General features: G+C 33.3%; 1 protein-coding gene across 2 annotated transcripts in view; it reads right to left on the bottom strand.

Moving 5' to 3' along the window:
• The window catches only part of LOC123317292, an 82,331-nt gene extending 57,370 nt beyond the window's left edge, over positions 1-24,961 (bottom strand). Inside the window, exons 1-2 of one of the 2 annotated variants that reach the window (XM_044903742.1) lie at positions 24,787-24,961; positions 16,718-17,021 (exon numbers count right to left, since the gene is read on the bottom strand). In XM_044903742.1, coding sequence (XP_044759677.1) covers positions 16,718-16,899 — 182 coding nt within the window. In that variant the 5' untranslated portion in view covers positions 16,900-17,021; positions 24,787-24,961. Of the gene's footprint in view, positions 1-16,717; positions 17,022-22,033; positions 22,182-24,786 lie in introns of those variants that run through there. The other variant, XM_044903743.1, reaches the window with a different exon arrangement.
• Between the last annotated feature and the right edge of the window lie 1,181 nt (positions 24,962-26,142).

Below are 26,142 nucleotides of genomic sequence, written 5' to 3'. Positions count from 1 at the left end.
GACACTTCTAATGAGTTATTGTTCGTTGCTTTGGTAACGCAATATTTTTTTTATGCATATGGAACTGATCTAGGCTAACTAGATACCAAAACATCCTCGTATACTCTGAAAATTTCAATTATATAGCTGTTTTTATTCGGCACTTATAGCATTTAACAGTCAGCAGTAGTTGAATTTGACCAAGAATTGTTCATCAAATAATGATCTCTATCATTGTCGCCCCAAACCCATGACACATGGAGAAAATGATAACGCACTTGTTTCCACGACCAAGCAGGTCCTTCAGCTAATATTTCGTGTGTTCAAATCATGGATATGTCTATCCAACAAATTCATTCCATGAAGATAATAGATATACCATTCCAGTTTCAACTTCCTCAAAGTGAGCACATCCCCCTAGAGCTGTCCAACGAAAAATATTGAGCAGAAAATTCGATGAAAGCATCCGGCGTGTATAGCAAACTAGGGGTATTTTAATACGTATTCTATTTCCATGTATAATCAAATCATCGCAAAATGACTCACTCCAGTTTGATCTGCGATGCCTAACACCCCAACCCCTCTTGTATCAATTTCTCTCTGATGAATTGACTTATATGTACAGCCCATAATGACGAATTTCGATGAGAACTACAATGAATTGTGGCAAAGTTATGGTCATCGGGTGTTCAACGCCGACTTTTATTTGCAGATGGCAGTTATAGCCACATGGTCATGTCAATAATGGTTTTCATCGGTCAAAAGTATTTCTGAACATTTGCTACAGTTTATTATGGGAGTTCCACATGAATGGGAATGAAGGAGTAAGGAAGAAGGCAATAATGTTGTGTTTATTTCAGGTAAATGTGTAGCTAGGGGTAGAATTATAATCTGATGCACTTCTGTTTAATGAATAATGTATTGAAAATAAGACATTATCGAAGTAATTGCTAATTAAATAGCGAATAGTTATTTCAGTCGTCATCAGATGTTCATAAGATGAATAAATATTATTTCCTTAAAAAGGGGTCACAATTATTTATCGAAATTAATTTTTTATTTTCTGAACAATACATTCTTGGATTGTATTACTTTACTGAAGGGATTTCAGCAGAAGCAAAAGAAGGTTTTTCACGCATATTCTTCACTGTGCAATTCAAGAAAAAGTTATGTGCTTATGAATAATTATTTTTACTTCAGTTATCATAAAGTCTTTGAATTTGTTTGGTGAAGGCTGTATTATTTACTTTTTCTTTCTCGTTTTCTGCTCTGTTTTTTGGTTTTAGATATAATTTCGAGATTAGAGAGGATAAAGAAATTTTTATATGAATGGAAAAGAAGCCCTTCAGTATTTAAAGCTTATTCTGATAACAAATTTATCACCACTACACTACTCACGAGTAGACTAGGTTTTTTACTGAGGTTACTCTATCCTCTACTAAAACTCCTACACATAGTTTATTGTTTGATGAATAAAAATGTATTCATGATGTATAAAACAAAGTATATTCTTGCGAGGTCAAAAGAAACACTTTTTTCCATTTTTTTCGATTCGGCTCTGATAAAAGTATATAGCCATTTCAAGTTTTAATAATGAGCTGTGCCACCCCTGAAAAAACAAAATTACCTTCAGAATAACTAGCTAAATCTGTGACCCTACACATCTGTGGATCTTTGAAACACAGTGGTATTCAGCCAAAGTACACAATTTATCAAATTTCACAGGTATTTTTTAATTTTTGATCATTATATTATATGAGAAAATATGAGGAATACTATTATTTTGCAAAACGTTCAAATGTCCATTAGATAGTGTCCAACTTATTTTCAAGAGTTGGGTTTTTCGAATTTTTGCTATTTTTATGGTACGTAATGGCCATAATGAGAAAACTGGAAGACGTGGGTGATATCTTGTGTTCGAAAAAGATTTGTCAAATAAATGAAAAACTATATTCCTAAATTAATTTCATTCGATAAAACCGCTTTTGAGATTCAGAAAAAATGGTATATACCGTCAAAGATACTCATATATAATATAGAAATATAAAAGAGAAAAATTTACATAATACAAATATTAAAGGAGCAAAATAAAGGAATACCATGTGAAAGAATCAATCAGGTAAAGGTAGCAAGATAACAAACGTTCAAATATAACATAGTAACTTACAAAAAAAATTGAAGCTAGTCACCTCTCTTTTTCATACTGGAAAAGTCATCAATAGCATCTTTTTTTATTAATTTAGACTAACTTAATGACTTTGTTCATAAAGCCACGTTGAGTGTTAATGTAAGTAAATGTTGAATTTGAAGATATAAAAATCAAGATGAAATTATAACACTAAACAAGAGACAAATACACATCTCAAGTTGAAGTAACAAAAAAAGGGGGTTAAGGTAATGAACTCTAATTCCAGTAGCTGTTTACAGAATTTGAATGCAATATTCCTTTGAAGGAAGCATTTTGCCAGATAAACCCTTGAAATGAATGTAATTCGAGTGTGAAATCTACCAATTCACGAAGTTTTTGAAGAAAGTCTATTTCAAAAGTTTTCCCAAAATTTCTCAGTAAATTAACAACTGTTTCAGACACACAAAAAACCATAATATCATAAGTTTCTTAGTTACCTACAAAAGTTTCATAGATTCCTTCAATAATTTTGAAGATTTTTAGAAAAACAACATAGGTACTTGTTGAACAAAATCCACGAAATTGATTCTCTTCAGAAAGGTAGTACCTACTGATTATTTGAGATAAGCCTATGTCATTACTTTCCAATCCATTTTGATTTCTAGAGCGATTTCTTTTATTTCTTCTCCGATACCTAAGATGACACGAGTTAGTTCATTTCTATGTATCGGATCGGTACATCAGGGAATAACCCACAAAAGGCACAGTATCATAGTTAAGCCCTATAAATCACACCCTTTCACCCCACAAGGGTTGTACTCGCTGCAACATAACAGGTTTGAGTGAGGGGTGGTCCAAGTCCCTCCTATCATTGCATTCCGATTGATGTCTTAATTAAAGAGGAACGAATTAAATTAGGCTTTTTTCTATTCGTACCGAGGAGTGGTTTGAAGAATTGAAACCCAATGGACCTCCCTAGAGGAAAAAAAGAAGCTAGGAATAAATGTGATTCGATACCAAATCCCAGAGATAATTTTCATCTTTGGTTTATTCAGAAAAAGTTGATAGGCGAAATATTTCCAATTGCAGAGTGGCCTAGAAAGGCCCCCCTATACAGGGTGTCCAAAACACATCGAGCCAAAAACGATGTCCCTTAGGAAAAAAGGGTTTGCTCATGTTCTTTCAATACTATACGATATTGAAATAAAGATAATATATTGTGACCCTTCCTCACCTAAACCAACGGTAGAAACTAGATAATATACAATATGGACTTTTCAAATCCTCTGCGTAATACACATCTTTCACATAATTTTTACGTGCCTTGTAATAATAATTCCTATACCAACTGAGGTGCGTAGCACTAGAAGTGCTATGTGGTATTGAATTAGGCAAGTTATAGTGCTTTTGTGGTAGGAAGCAAGCTCTTCGAGTACTTCATTTGTGGTAAACAGTAGTTCAAGTTTCAGGTTATTCTCATGCACAGAAAGTTTTTCAAGTGCCACTCGAATACAAAGTTCATAACACACATATAAATTTGAGATATTTATCCTGTTTTATTAATCGGAGATCCTAAAGCCATATCTGAAACACTGTATTGTAAAATATCAATGATCCCAAAAAGATCAATAATTCCTAGAGTGTATAGGTATCATTGATCTCAAGATACTTAAAGAAAGGAAAAATTCGAATTTAAATTTCAACCCAGTATACCTATAATGTGCACAAAGTGTAAATGGCTACCTACTCTTCACCCCCTATAAGGGTACATGGTAAACTTCTCAATTTTACATGAAAATTAACTAAATTTGAAATAAAAATTGACCTGTTCGAGTATTTTCCTATAACGTAGTTAATACCGAAGATATGAATTGTTTGCGTTACTATTTGAGTAAATAGTATCTAGTATCTAGTAGTTCTTCATAATTTGACAGTGTTAGTGAATGTTCAATGTGTAGATGGCTCACCTTGCAAAAAAGTTCCTTACGTGAAATTCACCACCGAGTAAATAGACACTCATTTCAATTAAATATTTTATGCAACGATAAACATTATTTACTAGTTGCCTCTCAATGGAGAGACTGTTATCAAATTTTCACTGCTCATGTTTCATCTCTTGCATTTCTGATAACCCTAAGTTTTCAGACATCATTTTTGTCACTAACAGTAAAAACTCTATTCATAGTTATTTGTTTATGATATTATTGATACAATACTGAATATTATTGATACAAATTCGTTTAGCGTCTATAGAACTAGGAGAATAACCTTTTGGCATAATTTTGACTAATTAAATCATTCATAAACGGTCAATTATTATATGTTAATTGATAGTAAAATCTTGTTTGTTGTTAGTTCTTGATTATCAATATAATAACGACTATCCTTTCACTCGTCAAATGCCTCATGCGCCTTCAAAATCAATAATTCAAAGCAAAAATAAATCATATCTTCGACATGGATAGAACAATAACCTATACCATTATTTTTGCGATTCTTATTGCTCAAAAATCACGAAGGAGGTCAACCGGATTTCACAGGACCCGATACAAGCCCTAACTGTTCTCGATGTAATTCCAATTCTAGTCAATACTAATTCTGAATACAATAGAAGGAGTTATACGGATTTGCGAATTTCAAGGAAGTGTCACAGCCATTCAGCGTGTATATAATCAGATGAAAAGGACTTTTTTGCCATTGATGAATAGGTCACAGGTATTAGAAAATGGAATCCTTAAGTATCTTATACAAGATATGCCCACGTCTATTTGAGAAATTTATTAATCGGATCAATCCAGTAGTTTTAAAAATATAACATTTCGAAGTGTGTATGAGTGTCGGAGATTTTAATTTACATGTGCGAACAATGAAAACAAAGAATTATCCTTTCTTATATGGTCATAATCTGAATCCTGAATTGTAACTACAGACCGGTTTCGGTATTATTATTCTATCATCAGTGTAGCGTGGTGATCGTAATCCAATCTCAGTGATGGTTTTCTACTAAATGACCAGATGGATGAACCATCTGTTCACAATTTTATGATATTTGCTTTGAGATTTTGGGTGGTGTCTTACCTATCTTTCTATATAGCTTCGTATTGAAAAATGCAGATAGAAATTGGTGATTGACTCTCAAATATTGTTTTCAAGGTTCATGCAATATTTTATTGTCATCTGAAGAAAAGGTTCGGAGATAAAATGTTAAAAAAAAAAATTATAGTCACTTGAAACTGCTGCCAAAAAAATGGGAGTTTGCTCTTATTGAAAAAAATTTTTTGATAACACACATTTTTCGTAGGGTTGAAAATGATTAATTACAAAAATATACAGGGTGGGTCTTTGACTCGTACAAATATTTCAATAGTAGATTCTTGAGGTCAAAAGAAACAATTTTTCCTATACTATTTATTCCTATTCGGCCCTGATGAAAAGATATAGACATTTTAAGTTTTCATAATGAGCTATACTACCCGCGCAGAAACAAAATTCTCTGTACCACCCCTGGAAAAATAAAATAACCTTCAGAATAACTGGCTAAATCTGCGACACTACACATCTGTGGATCTTTAAAACAGAGTTGTATTTAGCCAAAGTTCCCAATTTTTGAAATTTCACAGATACTTTTCAATCTTTGACCATCAAATTACTCGAAAACGGCGCATTATACGAGAAAATATGAAGAATACTTTTATTTTACACAACGTTCGAATATTCATTAGATAGCGTCTAACTTAGGTTCCAGAGTTGGGTTCTTTGAATTTTTGGTATTTTTTTGGTACGTAATATTCATAATGAGAAAACTGGAAGACGTGGGTGATATCTTGTGTTCTCTCGAACACAAGGATCATCAAATGAATGAAAAACTATATTCCAAAACTCATTTCATTCGATAAAATCGTTCGTGAGATAAAAATACAAATTTTTCATGCTTTTTCAACAGGCTGTATCTTTCAAACCAAGTCGATTCGAAAAAAATAGTAAGGGAAAGAAGTGTTTCTTTTGACCTCAAGAATCTACTGTTTAAATATTTGTACGAGTCAAAGACTCACCCTGTATATACACAGTGACTTTATACACCATGTTTCTTTCATATTTCTTCAATTACTACCCTATGAAAAACCATAGTTTCGATAACATTTCAAAAACATAAATCACTCTTGTGATGTACATGTACATGTTTCAATGATCTCAAAACTCTCATCTTGAAAATAAAGTAGATACTGATATATTAGTCGATATAAATTGGATGTGGAATATGAGTCGATAAAAATACAAAGATACTCGGAGCAACAAAACAAAAAATTTTTGTCACAAATATGTAGTTACATATAAAGTATTTCACGGAAGCAATAAAGTAATTCAGATTTTTTCAGAATGTGTACCTATGTGCCAATTTTTCACTTCAGGGGTACTACTTTGTCCACTACAGATAGGGTTACTAATGAAAAATTGTCTAACATCTAGTAACAGTTTAAGTTTCCATACTAATTGTACTACTACTACTCTTCACAATTTCTGGGTGCAATTTTTCCATTAGTGGTAGGCTTAAAAAAAATTATGTCCCATAAATAGTTACTAACGAAGTACTATTGAATGCAAAACATAAATATAGAATTTTTGAGAATGAGATTATCTTCGAATTTTGAGGTACATTTTCCCAAGTTTAGGGTACAAATAAAATAGGTATTTTGTGTTATAAATGGTTCTTACGAATTGCCTACTAATGGAAGCAAAAGAAAAATACAGCATTTTCAAAATGTCGGTGTTAACTTCGCATTTTTGGGGTATTATTACCCCATTAAATGTTAGGTTACGAACAAAAATTTTTGTGTTACAAATAGATACTAACGATGGTCTCTCCAACTAAATTTTATTTTTGGATGCCCGTTTGGCGTAATACTGTGATTTTCTATCATTATTCTTGAGCTACAAGCGAAAATTTTGGTGTTACAAATAGTTATTAACGAATGAAAAAACTTATCTTCATTTTCGAAAAACAGGTAAAAATTCGAACTCAATAAGTTCAACCATTTCACCATCTAATGAAAGAGGTTGATGAAAAGTCTCATGTATCACCAAATCACCTTCCGCAAAAAGTTGGGGTTGCTATTCGAAAAAACTACCCTCCACTCCCCTTAGTAGGTGCATGACAAACTCCCAAATCATACATGAAAAACTGCGTTGGTTTCTACCTATTATTACTTATCGAAACCTGTAGCTTTCTTCAACATAACGTATGTTTGCGTGATTCCAAATGACATCAGTCTATAATTAACAATTGCAGATAAGCCGCTTCTCAAATAATCTTCTAGAGATGTAATAAGAGCCGAGATTTCCATAAAGACATATAATAATCACGCTTCATCGAAGACACATGGAATCCATTTCCTAACATCGCATCCACATTGGAAAAATTCGCAACCTAGACAATCCATCGCATGAGGCTAATCTCAATACCATCCTAATGCATTCCTTGTAGACGTTTTTTCTTCTCAATACTATCTCGGTAATATTTTTCGCTGAACGGTTAATTCAATCTTTCACAGTTAGGAGTATCATACAAGCCCACATGGATCTCGGCAATGTCATACGGCAGACATTAAAAATTACGTACATATTTTCACTTCCAAGTGCTCATCAAACATTCTCCACGCTGTGTGGAGGTAAAGGTAAGGTGAATATATAAATATTAATCAATTACGAGGAGAATGATTTGGAGCAACTGTCCACTTTGGTAGCTGAGAACAGATTGATGCAATAAAGGGTTCCTATATAAGGTAAGTCAAATAAAGGGATTGGTTTCAGGACTCATTAAAGGACATGAACATATTTTTGGTGAAATTTCAATGGAAATTTTTCTCCATTAATATTTCAACAGTTTCACCCTTAATAAAGATGTATAAACAGGTGATTCCTTGCCGGAAAACATTAATAATTCTCGAAAAAACATAAGGTCGAATATGCATGCCTGGTGAGATGAAGGGAGTCAAAAATGGGATCTTTCTGACGTTTTCATTTTCGTTGCCGGTATTTTTATGGTGTGTAATGGTCATTAGAAACAAGAAAGCTGGGAGACGTGGGTCATATCTTGTGTCCGAAAAATATTAATCAAGTAAAAAAAACTACGAGGATATATTGATATCTAGTTAGCCTAGACCAGTTCCATGCATAAAAAAATATATTGGGTTACCATAGCAACGAACAATACCTCATTAGAAGTGTCAGTGTGAAGTTTGAGCTCAAAAAAGTAAACTAGAATTACGCAATAAATTAAAAAAAAGAAGATGTCCACCGAAATTGGGAAAATCGAAAAATTGGAGTATCGAGCCATCATCAAGTACCTTTATTTAAAAGGGTTAAGTGGTAAGCAGATTTACGAAGATATGCTTAATACCTTTGGTGATCAATGTACTTCGTATGCGACCGTGAAAAATTGGACTGCAAGCTTCAAATGAGGTAAATTTTTCATTGAAGATGACGACCGATCGGGAAGGCCAGTTTCTGTGTCAGTCACCGAAAATATCGATGCAGTTCATGACATGATTTTATCAGACCACATTGGGCTAAAACGGATATCTGAAGCACTGAATATTTCATACGAACGCGTTCATCATATAGTTCACGTCAATTTGGACATGAGAAAAATTGCTGCAAAATGGATCCCCAAATGTTTGAAAGTTGACCAAAAGCGTGCAAGGGTAGAAGCATCGCGTTCGATCTGTGCTCGATTTGAAAACGATGTAGACTTCTTAAACCGAATTGTTACTATGGATGAGACTTGGGAACATTTCTACGATCCAGAAACAAAGCCACGATCAATGGAATGGCGACACTCTGGTTCTCCAAGACCTAAGATGTTTCGTGTCCAAAAATCTGCTGGAAAAGTTATTGAATTTTGGGATTGCCATGGATTAATCATGATTGATTTTTTGGATAAGGGTAGAACAATAACCAAAGATTACTGTTCGACATTAATGACCACTCTACGGGAAAAAATTAAAGGGAAAAGACGCGGAAAGCTATCCAAAGGTGTTTTGTTTCTGCAGGACAACGCCCCTGCACACAAATCTCATGTTGCCATTCAAAAAATTCGTGATTTGGGGTTGGAATTACTAGAACACCCCCTTATACACCAGATTTGGCTCCATCCGACTATCATCTCTTTCCTCAACTAGAAAAAAGTTAAAAAGGTCGTAAATTTTCTTCTAACGAGGAGGTAATAAAAGCTGTGGAGGTCTGGTTTGCAGAGCAAGAAGAAACATTTTTTTGAAAGATCTAGAGACGTTGCAGGTTCGCTGTAATAAATCCAATTAAAGCCCGTTTGCAACAGCCGAGAATTCTCTGGAGAATTCTCTACAAAATTCTAGCAAGAAAACGGCAGAGATTATTTTGTATGCAACTGAACAGAGAATTCTACCGAAAGTGCGTATGCAACGGTATATAATTCACGGCGCATGAATTTTCGAGTAAATTCTCCAGAGAATTCTCGGCCGTTGCAAACGGGCTTTAGTGGATAATTTGTTGAATAATAAAATATTTTGAAATTGAAATTTTGTTTGGTTCTATAGTAGACTTAGCATGTTATATTTCATTCTATGAAACTGTTTGTGGGATAGAACTAAAAATAATTTTTCATGGTTTTTCAAGCCCATTCGGAATAATTGGTATAGGAAAAAAGTGTTTCTTTTGACCTCAAGAATCTACTGTTGAAATAATTGTACGAGTCAAAGACTCACCCTGTATACATGAATTAATGCAATAAAAGTTGGTTACAGATTCTCGAGACAAAATAAGGAAACCCCTATTTATGATTTGATTTTTGTCAGGAGGATGTAACTCTGAAAGAGGGGGCATCTAAAAATAGTCTTTTCTTTTTATCTCAGAGTCCGGTCATAAGGAAAATCACTGAATTTGGTACACAGGAGTGTTGTGATATGCGAAATTTCATAGTTCTGCCCATATTGGTGGTAGAGTCTCCTTAAGACTATTTTCACTACGCCACAAGGAATTTAAATTCCTTGAAAATGGATAAACCGTTAGAAAGCCCTTTCAACTGAAAAATTCTTTTATATCTTGCAATTTTTTCATGAAAAATCCCAGAAAAAATTTAGTTATCTAAATCTTAGATTTTCCTCAAAAATGTTTCATGAAAAGAAAAATTTTCAATTTATGAGCTTCTTAACGGACAGGTTGATCAGTATTAAAATTTGAGCTCTTTACATTGAATTACAATAGGTATTAATGTAGAAGCTCACAACTCTTTCTAAATGGTGTGTAGATTTTTGAATTTTTCGGAAAAATCATATGTAAAATACACTTATCCACTCTAGAGTGTTGATTTCTAATCGTATACAAGGCTGGTGGATCCTACGCTCTGAAATGATAAGAAAATTTTTTGCCTAGACCTTTAGAGCCGACCAGCACAGGATTTTATCTGTAACTATGATCTATGCCTCATAAAAAATTCACTTTGTATCTTCATTTACCGTCAGCTACAATTATTACTAGAATACATCTCGGAAAGAAGTAGGTACCAGATTACGCAACTTCCTAAATCTCATGCATTATGCAAATTATAAAACCACTCACTGACTTTTCCGTTAACAACTGTCACATTACTTAGGTACATTTCTCCTTATTTCTGTTTTCAATCAGAATTTCCAGGAAAATAATTAGGATAGCATCCAACATTTTCTATGCGTAGGCGTTTTGAGATCGGAGTGAACTCGTATATTCATCCAATAATTCATACGTTCAAGAGAGATTAAACCCATAAAATGAGGCTGTAAATCCGATCCAATTAAAACGAGATATAGATCCCAAGATTATTGAAACACTCCGAGTAATGAAATCGATAATGTGGCGATCGGAGAGATCACCTGCAATGAAATCAATGATTCTTGGGATTGGATACATTAAGATGAGTTGTGGAAATTGCCAATATTTTTTCTGTAGAATCTGACCAACGCTGTCGCATTACGAAATGTTTTAATCACTTTTCGATCATATATAAAAAAAACTCGTATTTTAAAAATTAATAGGTACCAAAGAACAAGTTTCGGAATTATATAAAATTGTTCACTCCATTTTATAAATACTGCTTCATTCTTCGACAAAATAGAGTTTGATATTATCGAAAAACTATTTTCGTGGCATGATATTGTACAAGTGATACCTATGAGGCAAAATTCAATGGTTTGTCTAAACCCTTTGGCGTCTACCATTATCATATATGATTAAATGATTTGGGCCTTCTTTTGGTAGTAACAATTTATTTACTTAAATAAAATAAATAAATAAATTGTTACTACCAAAAGAAGGCTCAAATCATTTAATCATAAAATTCAATGGGATTGAATGACAGCTCTGTAACCGTAAGAGCTAGGGAAAAATGGATGACACGTTTCCAACCTCGATTTTCAAAAGATTTTTAATGGCCAAAACCGCATCCCTCTATCTTCTTTTGTTTTCAAGATATAAGTGAAAACTCATTTTTCGGCTCTTCGTACTGCCTTTATTTCGTAAAGTATCAGTGATATCGAAAAACAAATGTTACATGACACTTTTTCATGTAGAATGCAGTGGCGTAGTCAAAGATTTTTTCAGTTCGCCATTTGAGTGATATAGTGGTAATTTTCATTTTTTCAAATATGAGCTCTACGTATTTTTACAAATTACAGTCCCATATTTTTTCTGATTCAGAATATATAGTATAAGTTGTATCTCTAATTGTTCTTCCAATAAAAAAACTCAAAAACTAGTTCGGTCAAGTTGGCAGGTCATTTTCATCGATAATATGATAATGAACTTTATGCTCTTATGTTGTGTCAGATTTTAGAGATCACTTTCATTCCGGATATTCGAGAAGATGCTCGGAAATGAGGAAATTATGAGAATTTCCATGACTACTTCATATTTACCAATTAACATCTACTAGTAGTGCCACAGCCTTATTTGTGAAGGTGTTTGAAAAGGCTGTGGTACTGGTATTTAGATCATCTACAGTTGAAAAGATTTCGGAACATATTCAGTTGAATACAGGTTTATAAAATTTCTTGAAAGTAATGAATTCCATATTGAAAAATTTTTCATCCGTTCAATTATTCGGAATGAAAGTGATCTTCAAAATCTCTCATATTAGTAATAATAATCAGGTTTACTCTTTGAAATCAACAAGGTTGTTACAATTTTAATATCTGTATAAAAACCTAAGGAAATCCAGTAAAGGCAAAGCCTGTGTCATTTAATAACCTGACACAATTTAGGATCATAAAGTTCATTATCATTTTATCAATGAACTGACCTGCCAACTAGACCGATCTAGTTTTTGAGTTTTTTTATTGGAAGAACAATCAAAGACACGACGTATGTTATATATTGTGAATCAGAAAATAATATGGGACTAGAATATGTAAAAATAACACAGGGTTTATATTAAAAAAAAAGTTATCACTATATCACTGATGAGGCGGATTGAAAAAAATCTTTGACTACGCCATTGCATTCCAGATGAGAAAGTGTCTCTAGAATGTAACATTTGTTTTTCGATATCACTGATACTTTACGAAATAGAAGCAACAGTACGAAGAGCCGAAAAATGAGTTTTCACATATAACTTGAAAACAAAAGAAGAGGGATGCGGTTTTGGCCATTAACAATCTTTTGAAAATCGAGGTCGAAAACGTGTCATCCTTTTTCCCTAGATCTTACCGTTACAGAGTTGCCATTCAATCTCATAGAATTTTGCCCACCCTCTACATATCTTTTGATGATTGAACTTAAAACAGATTATACGATTTTCACAAAATGAGTTTTCAAACTACGGAATGTATTTCGCTATCACAATAGCTTCTTCAAGTGGGTGAAATTAGGGTTGTCATAAAAAAACTCAAGTATCCTCACTCCCTTCATGAAAAATTCTTCAAATGAACATAAATAAAAAGCTGTATAAATTATAATAAAAATTGAAGTTTTTCTGAAAAATAGCTAATACCGAAGATAATAATTTTGTGCACTACTTTTTACTCACTCTAAATGGAATCGTGAATTTTGATTGCTGGCAATTATGGATTATTAAATCCGTAGTTGCCAAACAGACATGAATGTATATGATTTTTTTTATTATAAACGAGCCAAAATAGGCGAAAAAATAATTATTATATTGAAAAAAGACTGAATGGTTTCTCTTCAAATGATGATGATAGTTAAAGAGGAAAGAGAAACTGTACACCAAATTCTGGAAGCGGTTTCGTGATTTTGAATTCCACGACTGATGCAATGCACACAGAAATTCAACACCGTTAGGTAATTGCATTCTTCAAATGAACCGATGTTTTATTTTCGAATCAGAACCTTGAATTACAGTATACGAATTTTTGCAGACTCTATTTTCGTACTCCAAAAATTCATTTCATATAATAAACATTACGGGCAGCAATCCTGCAAATTAGCGATAGAAACTTGGAAAAATGCCAAAATGTCATAAATCAATGCGTGTATCAAATCCTATGAAAATTCCTTTCGAAAATTAATCCTCTTTGATTCGGACTCTGAAAAATAAACTTTAAACGAATGATAAAAATGTTCGAATGATGTGTGAAAAGAAAAGTACCACTCAATTATCGGAAATACCGAAGATATAAATTTTGAGCGTTAATTTCTACCGACTCTCTGACTAGAAACACGAAAAATAAACTTGATTGCGAAGAAAATTGTCTATAAAGTCTATAAAAAAATCTATCTACAATTTCAAGACGAGGAAGCCAATTTTCTCCATTTCTATTCAACCTAACCTCTCAACAACTTGATTAATATATCAAACAAGTTAATAGTTAATATCTCAATAAACTAGTAGCTACTTTCGACTACCAGAAGAACAAATGAATGAAATTATTGCATTAGATTCCAATCTTGATTTATTACCAACCTATGATTATATACACAATCCCAATAAGACTATCGTTACTACGACTAACGGGCTGTTTGTTTGAGTATATTTTAAATAAGTCCGGTAGAGAATAATTAGGAGTTTATCACGGTAATAAATCCATATTCGACGCAAGTGTGAATTGAATCATTTACGAGTCTTAAGTAATTATATGAGGCATTAAACGTGGACTATTCATAGAAAGTTTAGTATACTTAGGTCTGGAAAGAATTCAGTCATGTTACTGAGAATAGTTTACTTTGAATTGATGGTTTTTCAGGGGCGTAGGTGGACTGAAAGCAGGAATCAGATTAGAAAGTATCAGTCATCACACGTACAGGGGGATATACGTAGACTGTCAGCTTGACGAACTATCGGAAATATTGGCCTGAAAATTTGAGGCACCTAAATATGTAGGTATTTCAGCGACTTCTGGTTATACCCTGTATCCCACGACACTATTTTAGCAATGTATCATATTGAAGGAATCATTTCAACAATTCTCGACCATGGCTCTTAATAAGAAAATCAGTATAAAATGTATTACTCCTGCAATGTGCGAAAATCTTTTATTATTCAAATGGCTTTTGTTTGGGTCATCGTTGTAGCGAGTATTCATGTCAATTTCAAGAAAAATGTACGAAAACACAATAAATTCAACAATTAACATGTAAAACTTTTTTTTATTTTTCGAATCAATTCTACTGGAAAAAACATGATAAATGTCTAAAATAGTAGCTTAGGTTATGTTAGGTTAGGTTAGAGTAGAGTAAAACAAAGTATAACAGAGCAGAGCAGAAGTATAGTAGACTACACTAGAGTGGAGCAAGAAGCAAGGCTAGATATGTAACAGTATAGTAGAGTGGGGGAGACAGGAGTAGAGATGTGAAGTACCAATCTTCATATTATAATACATTCGAAAATCTATTAACCATATGGATTTTGTTTTGCTCATTGTAGAGGGGGTTCCTAGCTAACTCCTCAATTTCAGCAAATCACGAAGAAACCCAATGAATTCAATAGAAAACCCAAATTTGGTCTGCCTCGGTCAATTCCACTCGAATGTGACAGTACAGCGCGGTGTATAGTGGGGTAGAGTAGAGTAGAATAGAGTAGAGTAGAGTAGAGTAGAGTAGAATAGAGTAGAGTAAACTATAGTGTAGTAAAGTAGAGCAAGGTAGAGTAGAGTAAAGTGTAGTAAAGAAATGCAGGGTAGAGTAGAGTATTGTGTAGTAAAGTAGTACAGGGTAGATTATAGTAGAGAAGAGTAGAGTATCGAAGACTGGAGGAGATTAGAGTAGAGATGTGGAGTGAAGTAAAAATCTTCATATTACATGATAAAAAGTTTCATTGCTCATATTACTTTTGTTTCGATCATCATTCCAAAGATTGTTCATGGCAAATTCATCAAGTTCAACCAAAAGTATGAATACTCAATCAATTCAAATGGAAACCCAAAATTTTCATCATTAAGATCAATTTTACTGGAAAAAACATGATGAGTGTCTGAAACAGTAGAGTAGAATGGGGTAGAGTAGACTTGATTAGAGTGAAGTTGGTAGAGTTGAGAATAGTAGAGCAGAGTATTTTATGGCATCTAAGAGTAGAATGTAGTAGGTTACAGTAGGAGTAGTAGGAGTAGAGTATAGGAGAGTAGGAGAGACTAGAGTAGAGTAGGGTGAAGTAAAACAGTTTGACTAGTGTAGAGTATCGAAGGAGACTAGAGTAGACATGTGAAGTGATTGTTATTTATGTACCAAGGTCGAAAAACTGTTTATCACATTAGAGTCCGCAAATGTCATTTTTTGTTTAGGTCAGATATCGATTGAAATTCAATCTGGAAGGACTATGCATCTTCTGAAATTTTTCAGGATTTTCCCTCCCAGTCTCTGCAACAAAATCAATTAAAAAATTGAAATAATCGATTTGCTCCTGCGTAAATTCTTGTACTTCTTTGTCAGGAGCAAATCACATGGAAAAAATTGTTGCCTGACAATGGACGAAAAATTTTACAAACTACAATTCTGAAGATGTTTCAGAATTCGTTCAATATAGACTCCGAAACGTTACGAAGTTATCATTTTGAAGTTCCATTTTTTGTTCATTGTCAGCCACTATTTTTTCCATCTTATTTGATCCTGTCAAATTAGTGCAAGAATTCAAGCAGAAGCAAATCGATTATTGCAATTTTTTAATTGATTTTTTCATAGAGTGGGAGTGAAAACTCTAAAGAATTTCAAGATTTGTTCAGGTCGACGAAAGAAATCTTCATGTTACTTGTGGAAACTTTTCCACAAATGCCTTTGGTTGGGTGCATTGTAGAGGGTGTTCAAGTCCAATTCGTCAATTTTAACAAATCGAAAGTACGAGAACTCAAAACATTCAAATGAAATATTTTTTATGCCTCGGATCAGTTATACCCAAAAATCATGATAGGTGTTTGTAACATTAGAGTAGAGTAGGGGAGAGCAGAGCAAAGTTCATTAGAGTAGACTAGCGTAGAGTAGGTTAGATTAGAATAGAGTAGAATAAGGTGGAGGAGACTAAAGAAAAGATTTGAAGTGAAGTGATATGAGGTAAAGTTGAAAAAAATGCTTAGCAGGCGGACACAGGTACCTAGTCATCAATAAACAGTGAAGATAAAAAGATCATATCAGCTGATGATAAAACACAAAACTCACCCTTTTCCAACAGTGGTCTCTTTGGCACAGATTTTCCTATAACTGATCCTAGTTTCAATCTCACCATCCGGAAGGGTATTCACGACTATAATATTCCGGAAATCAACGGCAACACACTGCTGAATCGTCAGCAGGAGGATGCACCATATCTGTCTATGGCAAGTGGTCCTTCGGAGGCCCATATAGTACTCACAACTTCTCACTCATAGAGGCGTCAACGCACTTGCAGCAACATTTTTCGCAAACGAACAATTCGGACACCAAACGCTAGCTTTTTTAATCGACATGACGCACCTATCAAGCCCTGCGAAATGAAGGACAAGGTTAATCTCAAAATTTAGCGATAAATGTGGATGATGATTCAAAATATTATCACAAACATGTAAGAGGGATCTCGTGAAATCCTCATTAATAAATCAGTTTGGTATGTTGACATTGCGTAGATGGAGACGCAACGATAAGATAAAAGTGCAAAAAATAATTTGGTGTGAGAATAATCATGATTGTAATTAGTTCGGTCCAATCGATATTTTTGACTTTTATCTTATCTCAGGTGAAATCTAGTCGGAATTTCGAAAGTGCATTGTGAAATTCCTGTGTGCAAATGAATGCTGGATTTGAAATACTATCTGGCTTTCACACACCAACATTAAATTACAAATTACAAAATGGAATAGGAGGTCAACTTGATATCTTTTTTTCTTTTTTTCACTGTCCATCATCGATACTTCCGTGAATCACACTTTTTTCAGATCAGATTTTTCAGTAAAAAGTTAAATAACCATCAAGTATTGGAATTCTTGAGACCTGCTGACTTATTAAATTTATTGACGAATTTCAATTTTATTCTATTTGTACAATAATTATTGATTTGAATAAAATATCTATTTATCTATCTATTCGATTATTTCAAACATTTGTTGAAATGGCCATAACAGCCTTAGATATTTTAAAAAAGAAGAAGCAGAAGAAATCCTCCGAACACGAGTAAAATTGTATAGAGAAACTGACAAAACTTCAGAGAAATCGTTAAATCTTAGCGGAGATACCTACTTCCTACAAAATAGACTTTGAAACAAGCACTGAATAAATACTAAAAACGACGCAGTTTTCTCTCACTGGGCCACACCAAAAACCCCTTTACAGGGAGAGTCTTTGACTCGTAGAAATATTTTAACAGTAGATTGTTGAGCTCAAAACAAAAGAAATAGCTTTTCTTTGCCATTTTTTCCGATTCTGTCCTGATAAAAAGTTATAGCCATTTTATGTTTCCATAATGAGCTGTTCCTTAGCTTCAGAATAAATAGCTAACTCTGTGACACTACACATCTGTGGATCTTTTATATAGAGTTTTATTCAGCCAAAGTTCCCAATTTTTCAAATTTAAGAGATATTTTTTAATAATAATTCAGACATTAAACTATCATCCATATTTTTTAATCTTTGAACATAAAATTACTCGAAATACGAGAAAATATGAAGAATACTTTTATTTCAAATATTTATTAGTTAGCGTCCAACTCATTTTCAAGAGTTGGGTTTTTTTAATTTTTGGTATTTTTATGGTTCTTAATGGTCATAATGAGAAAACTGGAAGACGTGGGTGATAATTTGTGATTGAAAAAGATTAAACAAGTAAATAGAAAACCACTTACATTTCAAAATTCATTTCATTCGATAAAACCGTTTGTGAGAACTAAAATTAAGATTTTTGTATGGTTTTTCAACAGCCTGTATCTTTCAAACCGGGCCGATTCGGAAAAAATGGTAAAGAATAAAAAGTGTTTCTTCTGACCTCCAGAATCTACTGTAGAAATATTTGTACGAGTCAAAGACTCACCCTGCATAACTATACTGAGTGTTCGCGAGGAACCGAAGTACCTTTTAGAACAGAAAATTCACACTAGATTTTTCCGCCCTTATCGGGACAACCTATGGGCCTATAGAACGACAGCTGGCCCCAAACATCGTGAAATTTCCCGTCATCCTCAAACCGGATATCCGCTACAAGATTTCCTCTAGGTAAGTTTCCCTACGGTAACAGAAAGTGAGATGTCGAATTACCTCACACTAGTTTTAATGAGTTCAATAGCAAAGCAAATTGTTGCCAATTATTAATAGAATGTGGCATTCATGTAACTTTTGCAGTTCTATAGGTCGTTCATCTAGGGCTGGTTGTAACGTAAAAATAGAAAGTACTCGTTCAAGAAAATATCCAGTAAAAATCAGATTGAAACTTTGCACTTATGGTGGACCAATAGACTCAACTGAACTAACATTGAGAATTAACAGCTACGTGAATGAAGAAAACATTTATAAACATGAAAATTACACAGCTCACAGTTGCATTATGCAACTCTATAAATTTTGAAGCTCATTTAACTTCTACTCAAAAGGAGTTTTAAAATTAAAGAGACATTAAAACGGGTTATGAAACTGAAAATAGAAAATACCGTGCAAAACTAGTTGAATCAATTATGTTAGAAGTAAAAAATTGCTCCACAATTCTCATTTTTATACGGTGATCCATTGAAAATGCAGAGTTGTATTCAGCCAAAGTACACAATTTTTTAAATTTCACAGATAGGTGCTTTTTGATTTTTGAACTTCCAATTACTCGAAAACGACGCATTTTATAAGAAAATATGAAGAAAATTTTTATTTCACAAAACGTTCAAATATTCATAAGATACGTCCAACTTAGTTTCAAGATTTGGGTTCTTTGAATTTTGGTATTTTTACGGTACGTAATGGTCATAATGAGAAAACTGGAAGACGTAAGTGATATCTTGTATTCGAAAAAGATTCATCAAATAAATAAAACTAATATTACGAAATTCATTTCATTCGATGAAATCCTTTGTGAGAAAACTAAAAATTATTTTTTATGGTTTTTCAACAGCCTGTATCTTTTAAAACGAGCCGATTCGGAAAAATGGTAAAGAAAAAAGTGTTTCTTTTCACCTCCAGAATCAACTCTTAGAATATTTGTACGAGTCAAAGACTCACTGTGTAACAATACGTATACCTACACTGCTTTATTCTACTATTATCATTAAAAATACATCAGAATTGTTGAGAGATGGTCGAACTCTTGTTCTAGCTAAAAAATGTTCAATCTTTAAAATTCCAAAGTGGATGTGTTGCAACATTATTTTTGTTTAAAATAAAGCTACGTTTCTCCAAAATGAGCGGTTTGCCTTTTTCAAATTTTTTTTCTTGAATAGAACGCAATGTGATGATCATCGATGATGATGATGATGATCATTGATTTTATAATATTTGTCCAAAATACGGCAAGCCCTCTCCTTCTTCAATAAGATTTGGATATAGAAATTCGGAGGATAAAAAATAGTTAATGATTTAAGTTGGAAAAGTACTATTTGAGAAGAAACAATTCATTTTTCAAAAGTTTGTACCACGTGATTTTCGAAAGGTCTGGATTTTACTCAAGCTAACAAGTGGAAAAGTTGTATGAATACTTAATCTTACTTATTTTTTCTGATGTTTCCAAATTTGCGAATGAAATTTCAAAATATTGATATACAGACCTGGAATAAGTTAATATAAAAAATAAAATGGCTAAAAACAAGGCTAAAAAGCACATGTACGAAATTATTGATGGTTAATTCTCAGTTGACGAGATGGAAGATTGGCATCTTCTAATTTCTTAACACGATTAATAGATAATAATTTATAAAACCCCAATGACATTTTCCTGTATTCAACTTTCTGTTTATTTTATTCCTATTTTAGTTGAATTTATATCCACAGCATAAACTCAACTACGTGTAGCAAATATTTTGTGGTCTAGTCCAGGCAGGTAGAATGACATCGATCTTTATTTTATACCTTTTCTGAAACTCAATACCTATCACTACTGAAATTCGGCAGTAGACGTCTTTTTGTTTACCGTCCTTTTTTGTCAGACAAATCTTGTATAGATAGAACAGAGTCCTCAAGATATTGACATTCTAATCGACAATTTCTAACGTTACGTTATGTCACAAATCTACCCCTAAATATACAGGGTCTCTTCGACGCTCCTTCTGCATTTTTTTTCTATTTGTCTGATATTCAACTACTTTGGTACCATTTCCGATTATTATTTCAGATAATTTATCAATTACCAGGATTGATATATTGACAATGCTCTTTTATAAAAATAAAAGCAAGTGAGCAAAAGTGGCATCTATTGTTCTCAAATTTTTGGGGGCCACAATAATTATTATTGAACATCTGCATTATACTTATTTCCAATTGAAATATCCAATCTAAGTAGTTTCTCCAACAAATTCTATTCATGAATAGTCGAATTGAGTGTCGTTTCGAGTTGTTTAATGCAAAAACTGGAATGGTATCTGAATTGGAATTACCTTAGCATTATAACTTGGGAACCCTTCTTTTATTCTAGAGGAAGGAATGTTACTCAACGCAGTATATAAACATAGTACATTATGCTTTACAGTTTATATTTTTAACATTGTCTACACCGTATATGTATGAATAAATTACCGGCATAAGCTTTGGGTAGGTACCTATTGTATTTTATTAGACATAAGATATTTGTGACTTCAGGTTTATGTAGAGTAAATGAAAATATTCATTTATATATTGGTGTTTATATATTTGTCTATCGACATGATTGGAAATAAGTCTACATGCTCTTTTGGGAAAAGGGACCTGTAGGACCTTTAAAACTAGACGAATGGCAATGTATTATATACAGGGTGAGTCTTTGACTCGTACAGTTAACAGTATAGATTCTTGGGGTTAAAAGAAACATTTGTTTCCTTTACTATTTTTCCGAATCGGCTTTGTTTAAAGAGACAGACTGTTGAAAAACTATAAAAAAATGTTATATTTAGTTCCACCTCACATCGAATAAAATGAATTTCGGAATATAGTTCTTCATTTATTTGATTAATCTTTTCCGAACACTAGATGATATCACCCACATCTTCCAGTTTTCTCATTATGACCATTACGTACCATAGAAATACCAAAAATTCAAAGAACCCAACTCTTGAAACTAAGTTGGACTAATGAATATTTGAACGTTTTGTGAAATAAAAGTATTCTTGTTCTTGTTTTTCCAAGGGTGTCACTGCTCATTATATGAAATATTCGTACGAGTCAAAGACTCTCCCTGTATAGACATATATTTTCAAGTATCCTATAATATACAGGGTGCTTTTAAAGGTTGGCCTATTTTTTTCGACAGAAGATACCAGGAATCGATAAAATTATAATCCATTAATTAACAAATCTGCATGAAAATTAGGCAATACAACTGAATAAAAGTCGCGTACAAACCTGAACATATTTTGTTAATATAAAAACAAATGAATTACTAATTGATAAATCACCAAACAACCCTAACACTTTCGTACAGTTTCCAGGCAATGGATTGCGTTCATTTGACCGATTTCCTACATCGAAATCACATCGAATTCCAAACAAATCAATTAGCGATTTTCACCTACTGACTAACCACCGTCAAAACACCGATTTGGAGTTAAATGTATAATATGCCAGCCGAAAACGCGTATTCCGCATTAACTATTATTGTGTTATTGTTGAAATTCATAACTATGAGGAAATGCAGGTTTATTTTAAAAATTGTGAAATTTTCTTGGAAAACTCTACTGTAAAAATGTAATCATTATATGTAGGTATTCCAATTCAGATATAGTATATCCAAAATAAAAATGGAATAGGATTAAGATCTAGGAAATGGTGAAAGTTATGGCGTCAGTTAAATTAGAAAAAAATTAAATATGAACCAAAGATTTTTTTTCTTATCTCCTACGATTCACCACAAATACAGTCCCTGGCCATATTATTAGACGCATTGATTCGATGCAAAATCTCAATATTGAATTATTAAATTGAATGTATATGTTACATATACTTCATCTGTAAATGGTTTTCACATATAATATATCATATTCAATAAAAAATATTGATTTATTCATTATTAAACATGAAATTCTAATATTTTGCTGAGCCACCCTGTGTAGCTATGAGAGCTTCATACTATCAATGCAGAATTGTTCGGTTTGCTGCATTCGAAGATAATGATTTCATATGTGGATTATCGAAATAACGTCCGAACCTGCAGAATGCAAGACGTCCACTGGAAGACATAGTACTGATTCATACTTAAGTACTAATACTACAACATCAAAAATAAATGCCAAATAGAACAATTTAATGAGAGTCGTAGATGAAACTAACATTCTGTGGAAATGAAATTCAAATATTTTGCTTTTTCCTCGAGCAATACCAGTAAATATAAAAAAAATCCTCAGTGCGTCTAATAAACTGGCCAGGGACTGTAAATCTGTAATCCCTTAATAATTCTCAAAATGTTATCACACATTTTCGGAAATCATTGAAATGAAGTAATGAAGCATTCTATTTTCCGTCAGCTTTCCAAAGGGCTCACAAATGGTACCTATATTTTCCCATTTGAAAAAACAATAAATTTTATTGCCAGAAAATGGGGGGGGTGTAATAAAAGATATCGATTGACAGTTACAGCGTTTTGATTTTGAGTTATTGGTTGACGAAATATTAATTTCCACTATTATAAAAAAGTTATCCCTAGTTCAACAGTTCAGTAGAAGCTTTTGAAATACAGAAAAATAAATTTTGTATTCCAGAAATTATTTGCCAAATGATGCTCAAATTTGTTGAGAACCTTCAAAACATTATTTTGGAATCAAGTAGGTACTATATCTTCTGAAACTCTTTAGTTTTTTCACTCCCAATCTCTAAAACAAAATTAATTATAAACTGAAATAATTAATTTGCTCCTGACAAATGAGTGCAGGAATTTACGCAGAAACAAATCGATTATTTCAATTTTTAATTGATTTTGTTTCAGTGATTGGGAGTGAAAACCCTAGAAAGTTTCAGATTGAATTTCAATCGATATCTCAAATACATACTAGTTTTCAACTTTATCAGATCCGTATTTCCTGAAATAAGTACCTACTAGGATTTTTTCTGGGTGCCAAAAACGGCTTTTGGCTTGTTCGTTACTTACAATACATAAGTGTTTTCCTAATTTTTATTAAAAACAAAGTGGTCCAGATTAGGCACATTGATTTCTGAAGCTGATAATGGGTCCAAAAATAAGAGTACTTCTTTATTTACTTTTTTTTAAATCTGAATAACGAGAGGGTTATCACTATAAAAAGGAGTTAATTGAAAATGAAAGAATATTGAGTTTCTGAAGCTTCTTCACGAGACTTTTTGACTTGTACAGGGTGTCCCAAATTCGAATTCTAGATAAGTTAGAGCAGAACATATGGCACATTTTCGAACTCTTTTTCGGGGAAATAAAGAATGGTGAAAACTGTATCCTCCCACGATTCTTCGTTTTTGAGTTATTAGCAAAAATTGTGATTCTGACGATTTCGAAAACTTCTCGTAATTTAGTGTCTCTGAAGTTACATATCCGAAAATTGAACCTTTTACACTCAGTTTTTAACGGAGAATCCACTGATAATCTTGAATAAAAAATTCCCTTATAGATTTTCAATTATGAGGCAAAATTATGTTTTTTTTTTTTAATTCATAATTCAAACTCTAATCTTCAAAATGTAGAAGGGAAATTTTCTTTTAGATTGTCAGTGAAATTCTACTTAAAAATGTGTCCAGAAGACACAAGTTTCAGATATGGTACTGCAAAAACAAAAAAGTTATGAGAACTTTCGAAATCTCAAACAGGGGATGTTAGGGGGCTACGGTTTTCATTTCTTTTTGTTTCGTCTAAAAAGAGCTGAAAAAAGTGCTTGTCTTTTTCAAGAGAGCCGAATTGGAAAAAATGATAAAGTTTCATTTGACTCCAAGAAATAAAAATTAAAATATATGTAGTAGTCAAAGGGTCATCCTGTGTAAACATTTTTGAGCCCACTTAGCATTGACGGTTTAATGAGGCGCCAAATTTGAATAAAGGCAAACATGTAAACAAACGATAAATCAAATCCTCTTCATTATCCAAATGAGATAACACCGATAACGACAATTAAACAATAACACATCCTCTGAATACTTACATCATTTCCCGACAAAATACACAACACTTTTTCGCACGATAAAAAAAACCGCAAAACGATCGCTAAACTTTCGCGAAAATCGAGTCAGTTGTGAGCGCACCGAACAAATGACATTCGACACCGCATGGCGGTCTTGATCTTTGCTCTAACTCCGAGCTTTTAATACTGCCGTGAGAGCGGGTCTAGTTGCAAGCGCGCGGGCATTAGGAATCGAAAAGTTATCGCCGGATCGGACTTTCGACGTCCGCAAAGAAGTTGAGGCGCACCTCGATGGACCATCGCGAATCCCGGTGGTTGTTTTACGCCCCCTTTTTCGCGCCGACTACTCCCGTCTCTCGAGAGGATGCCAGGAGGTGGGAAAGGGATTTTCCGTGGTTTCGGGGGTGGCTCGGAGTGTTTTTGGTCCTTCGACGCGTGCGGTGCTGGATCTCTTCGACATACAGAGTGAATAAAAAGTAATGCACCAAATTAATACCTTTGGTATTCATTATTTGGTCAATTTTGATGAATTACGCTGCTTTTCATGTATAATTGACCCCTCTACGAGGAATGGAGAGCAGAAATTTTAAAAATGGCAACTTTTTGTGAGAGAATTACTCGAGTTTCACCTTCTTTCTTCTGATGGCTCTGGGGTTTATTGATAAATCATAGCTAATAAACGATTAATTCCATTTTCGTCGAGGTTGGAGTTGTGCTGCTCTGATGAGGTCAAATCAGATAGAAACCATGGTCAGCATCTACTCCTACTCGTCGGAATGGTCTTTCTGTTGATATTCCGAGGATGGTGGTTTGCTAGTACTTCGATTTGAAGAAGTACCACCCTCAACATCTCCGCCCCCATGCAAAATAAGAGGAAATAAAAAATGAGGTATACTTTGGCTGGCAGGGGGACATTTTATACGGTTGGTTCCAATCAATTTGTATCACCCTGTGAGCGTGATTAGAGCAACCCCTAAAATCTTAAATGGGAGGAGGATTTAAATGACACCTTGTTTCAAGGGTAATTTTATTATTGCCATTTCAAAAATGCTAAAAACTTGACCTGTTTGGTTGGTAGGTATGTGGAGTCCGGGAGGGTTGAACCCCTTTTCACTCTGAACTCACTTAAGTTGTATCTGTAAGTGGTAGCAACTCATTTTCTTGCGTGAAGATATTATTCCCAAATAGGTAACGATAGATAATAGTAGAGTGATGGTGAGATGAACATTTTGAATACAGCAATTCTTTTTTTAGGAACCAAAATTGGCTCATGTCTTCCTAACCCATGGGAGAGTTGAACAGGGGGCGTGAGAGACTTGACCATAAGTTTGTTTATCAGGAGAAACATTGAATAAAACAATTTCCAATGGCCAATGA

The sequence above is a fragment of the Coccinella septempunctata genome, chromosome 7 (genome assembly GCF_907165205.1).
Source record: "Coccinella septempunctata chromosome 7, icCocSept1.1, whole genome shotgun sequence".
NCBI lineage: Eukaryota > Metazoa > Arthropoda > Insecta > Coleoptera > Coccinellidae > Coccinella > Coccinella septempunctata.
This window is presented reverse-complemented; position numbering and strand designations above follow the sequence as displayed.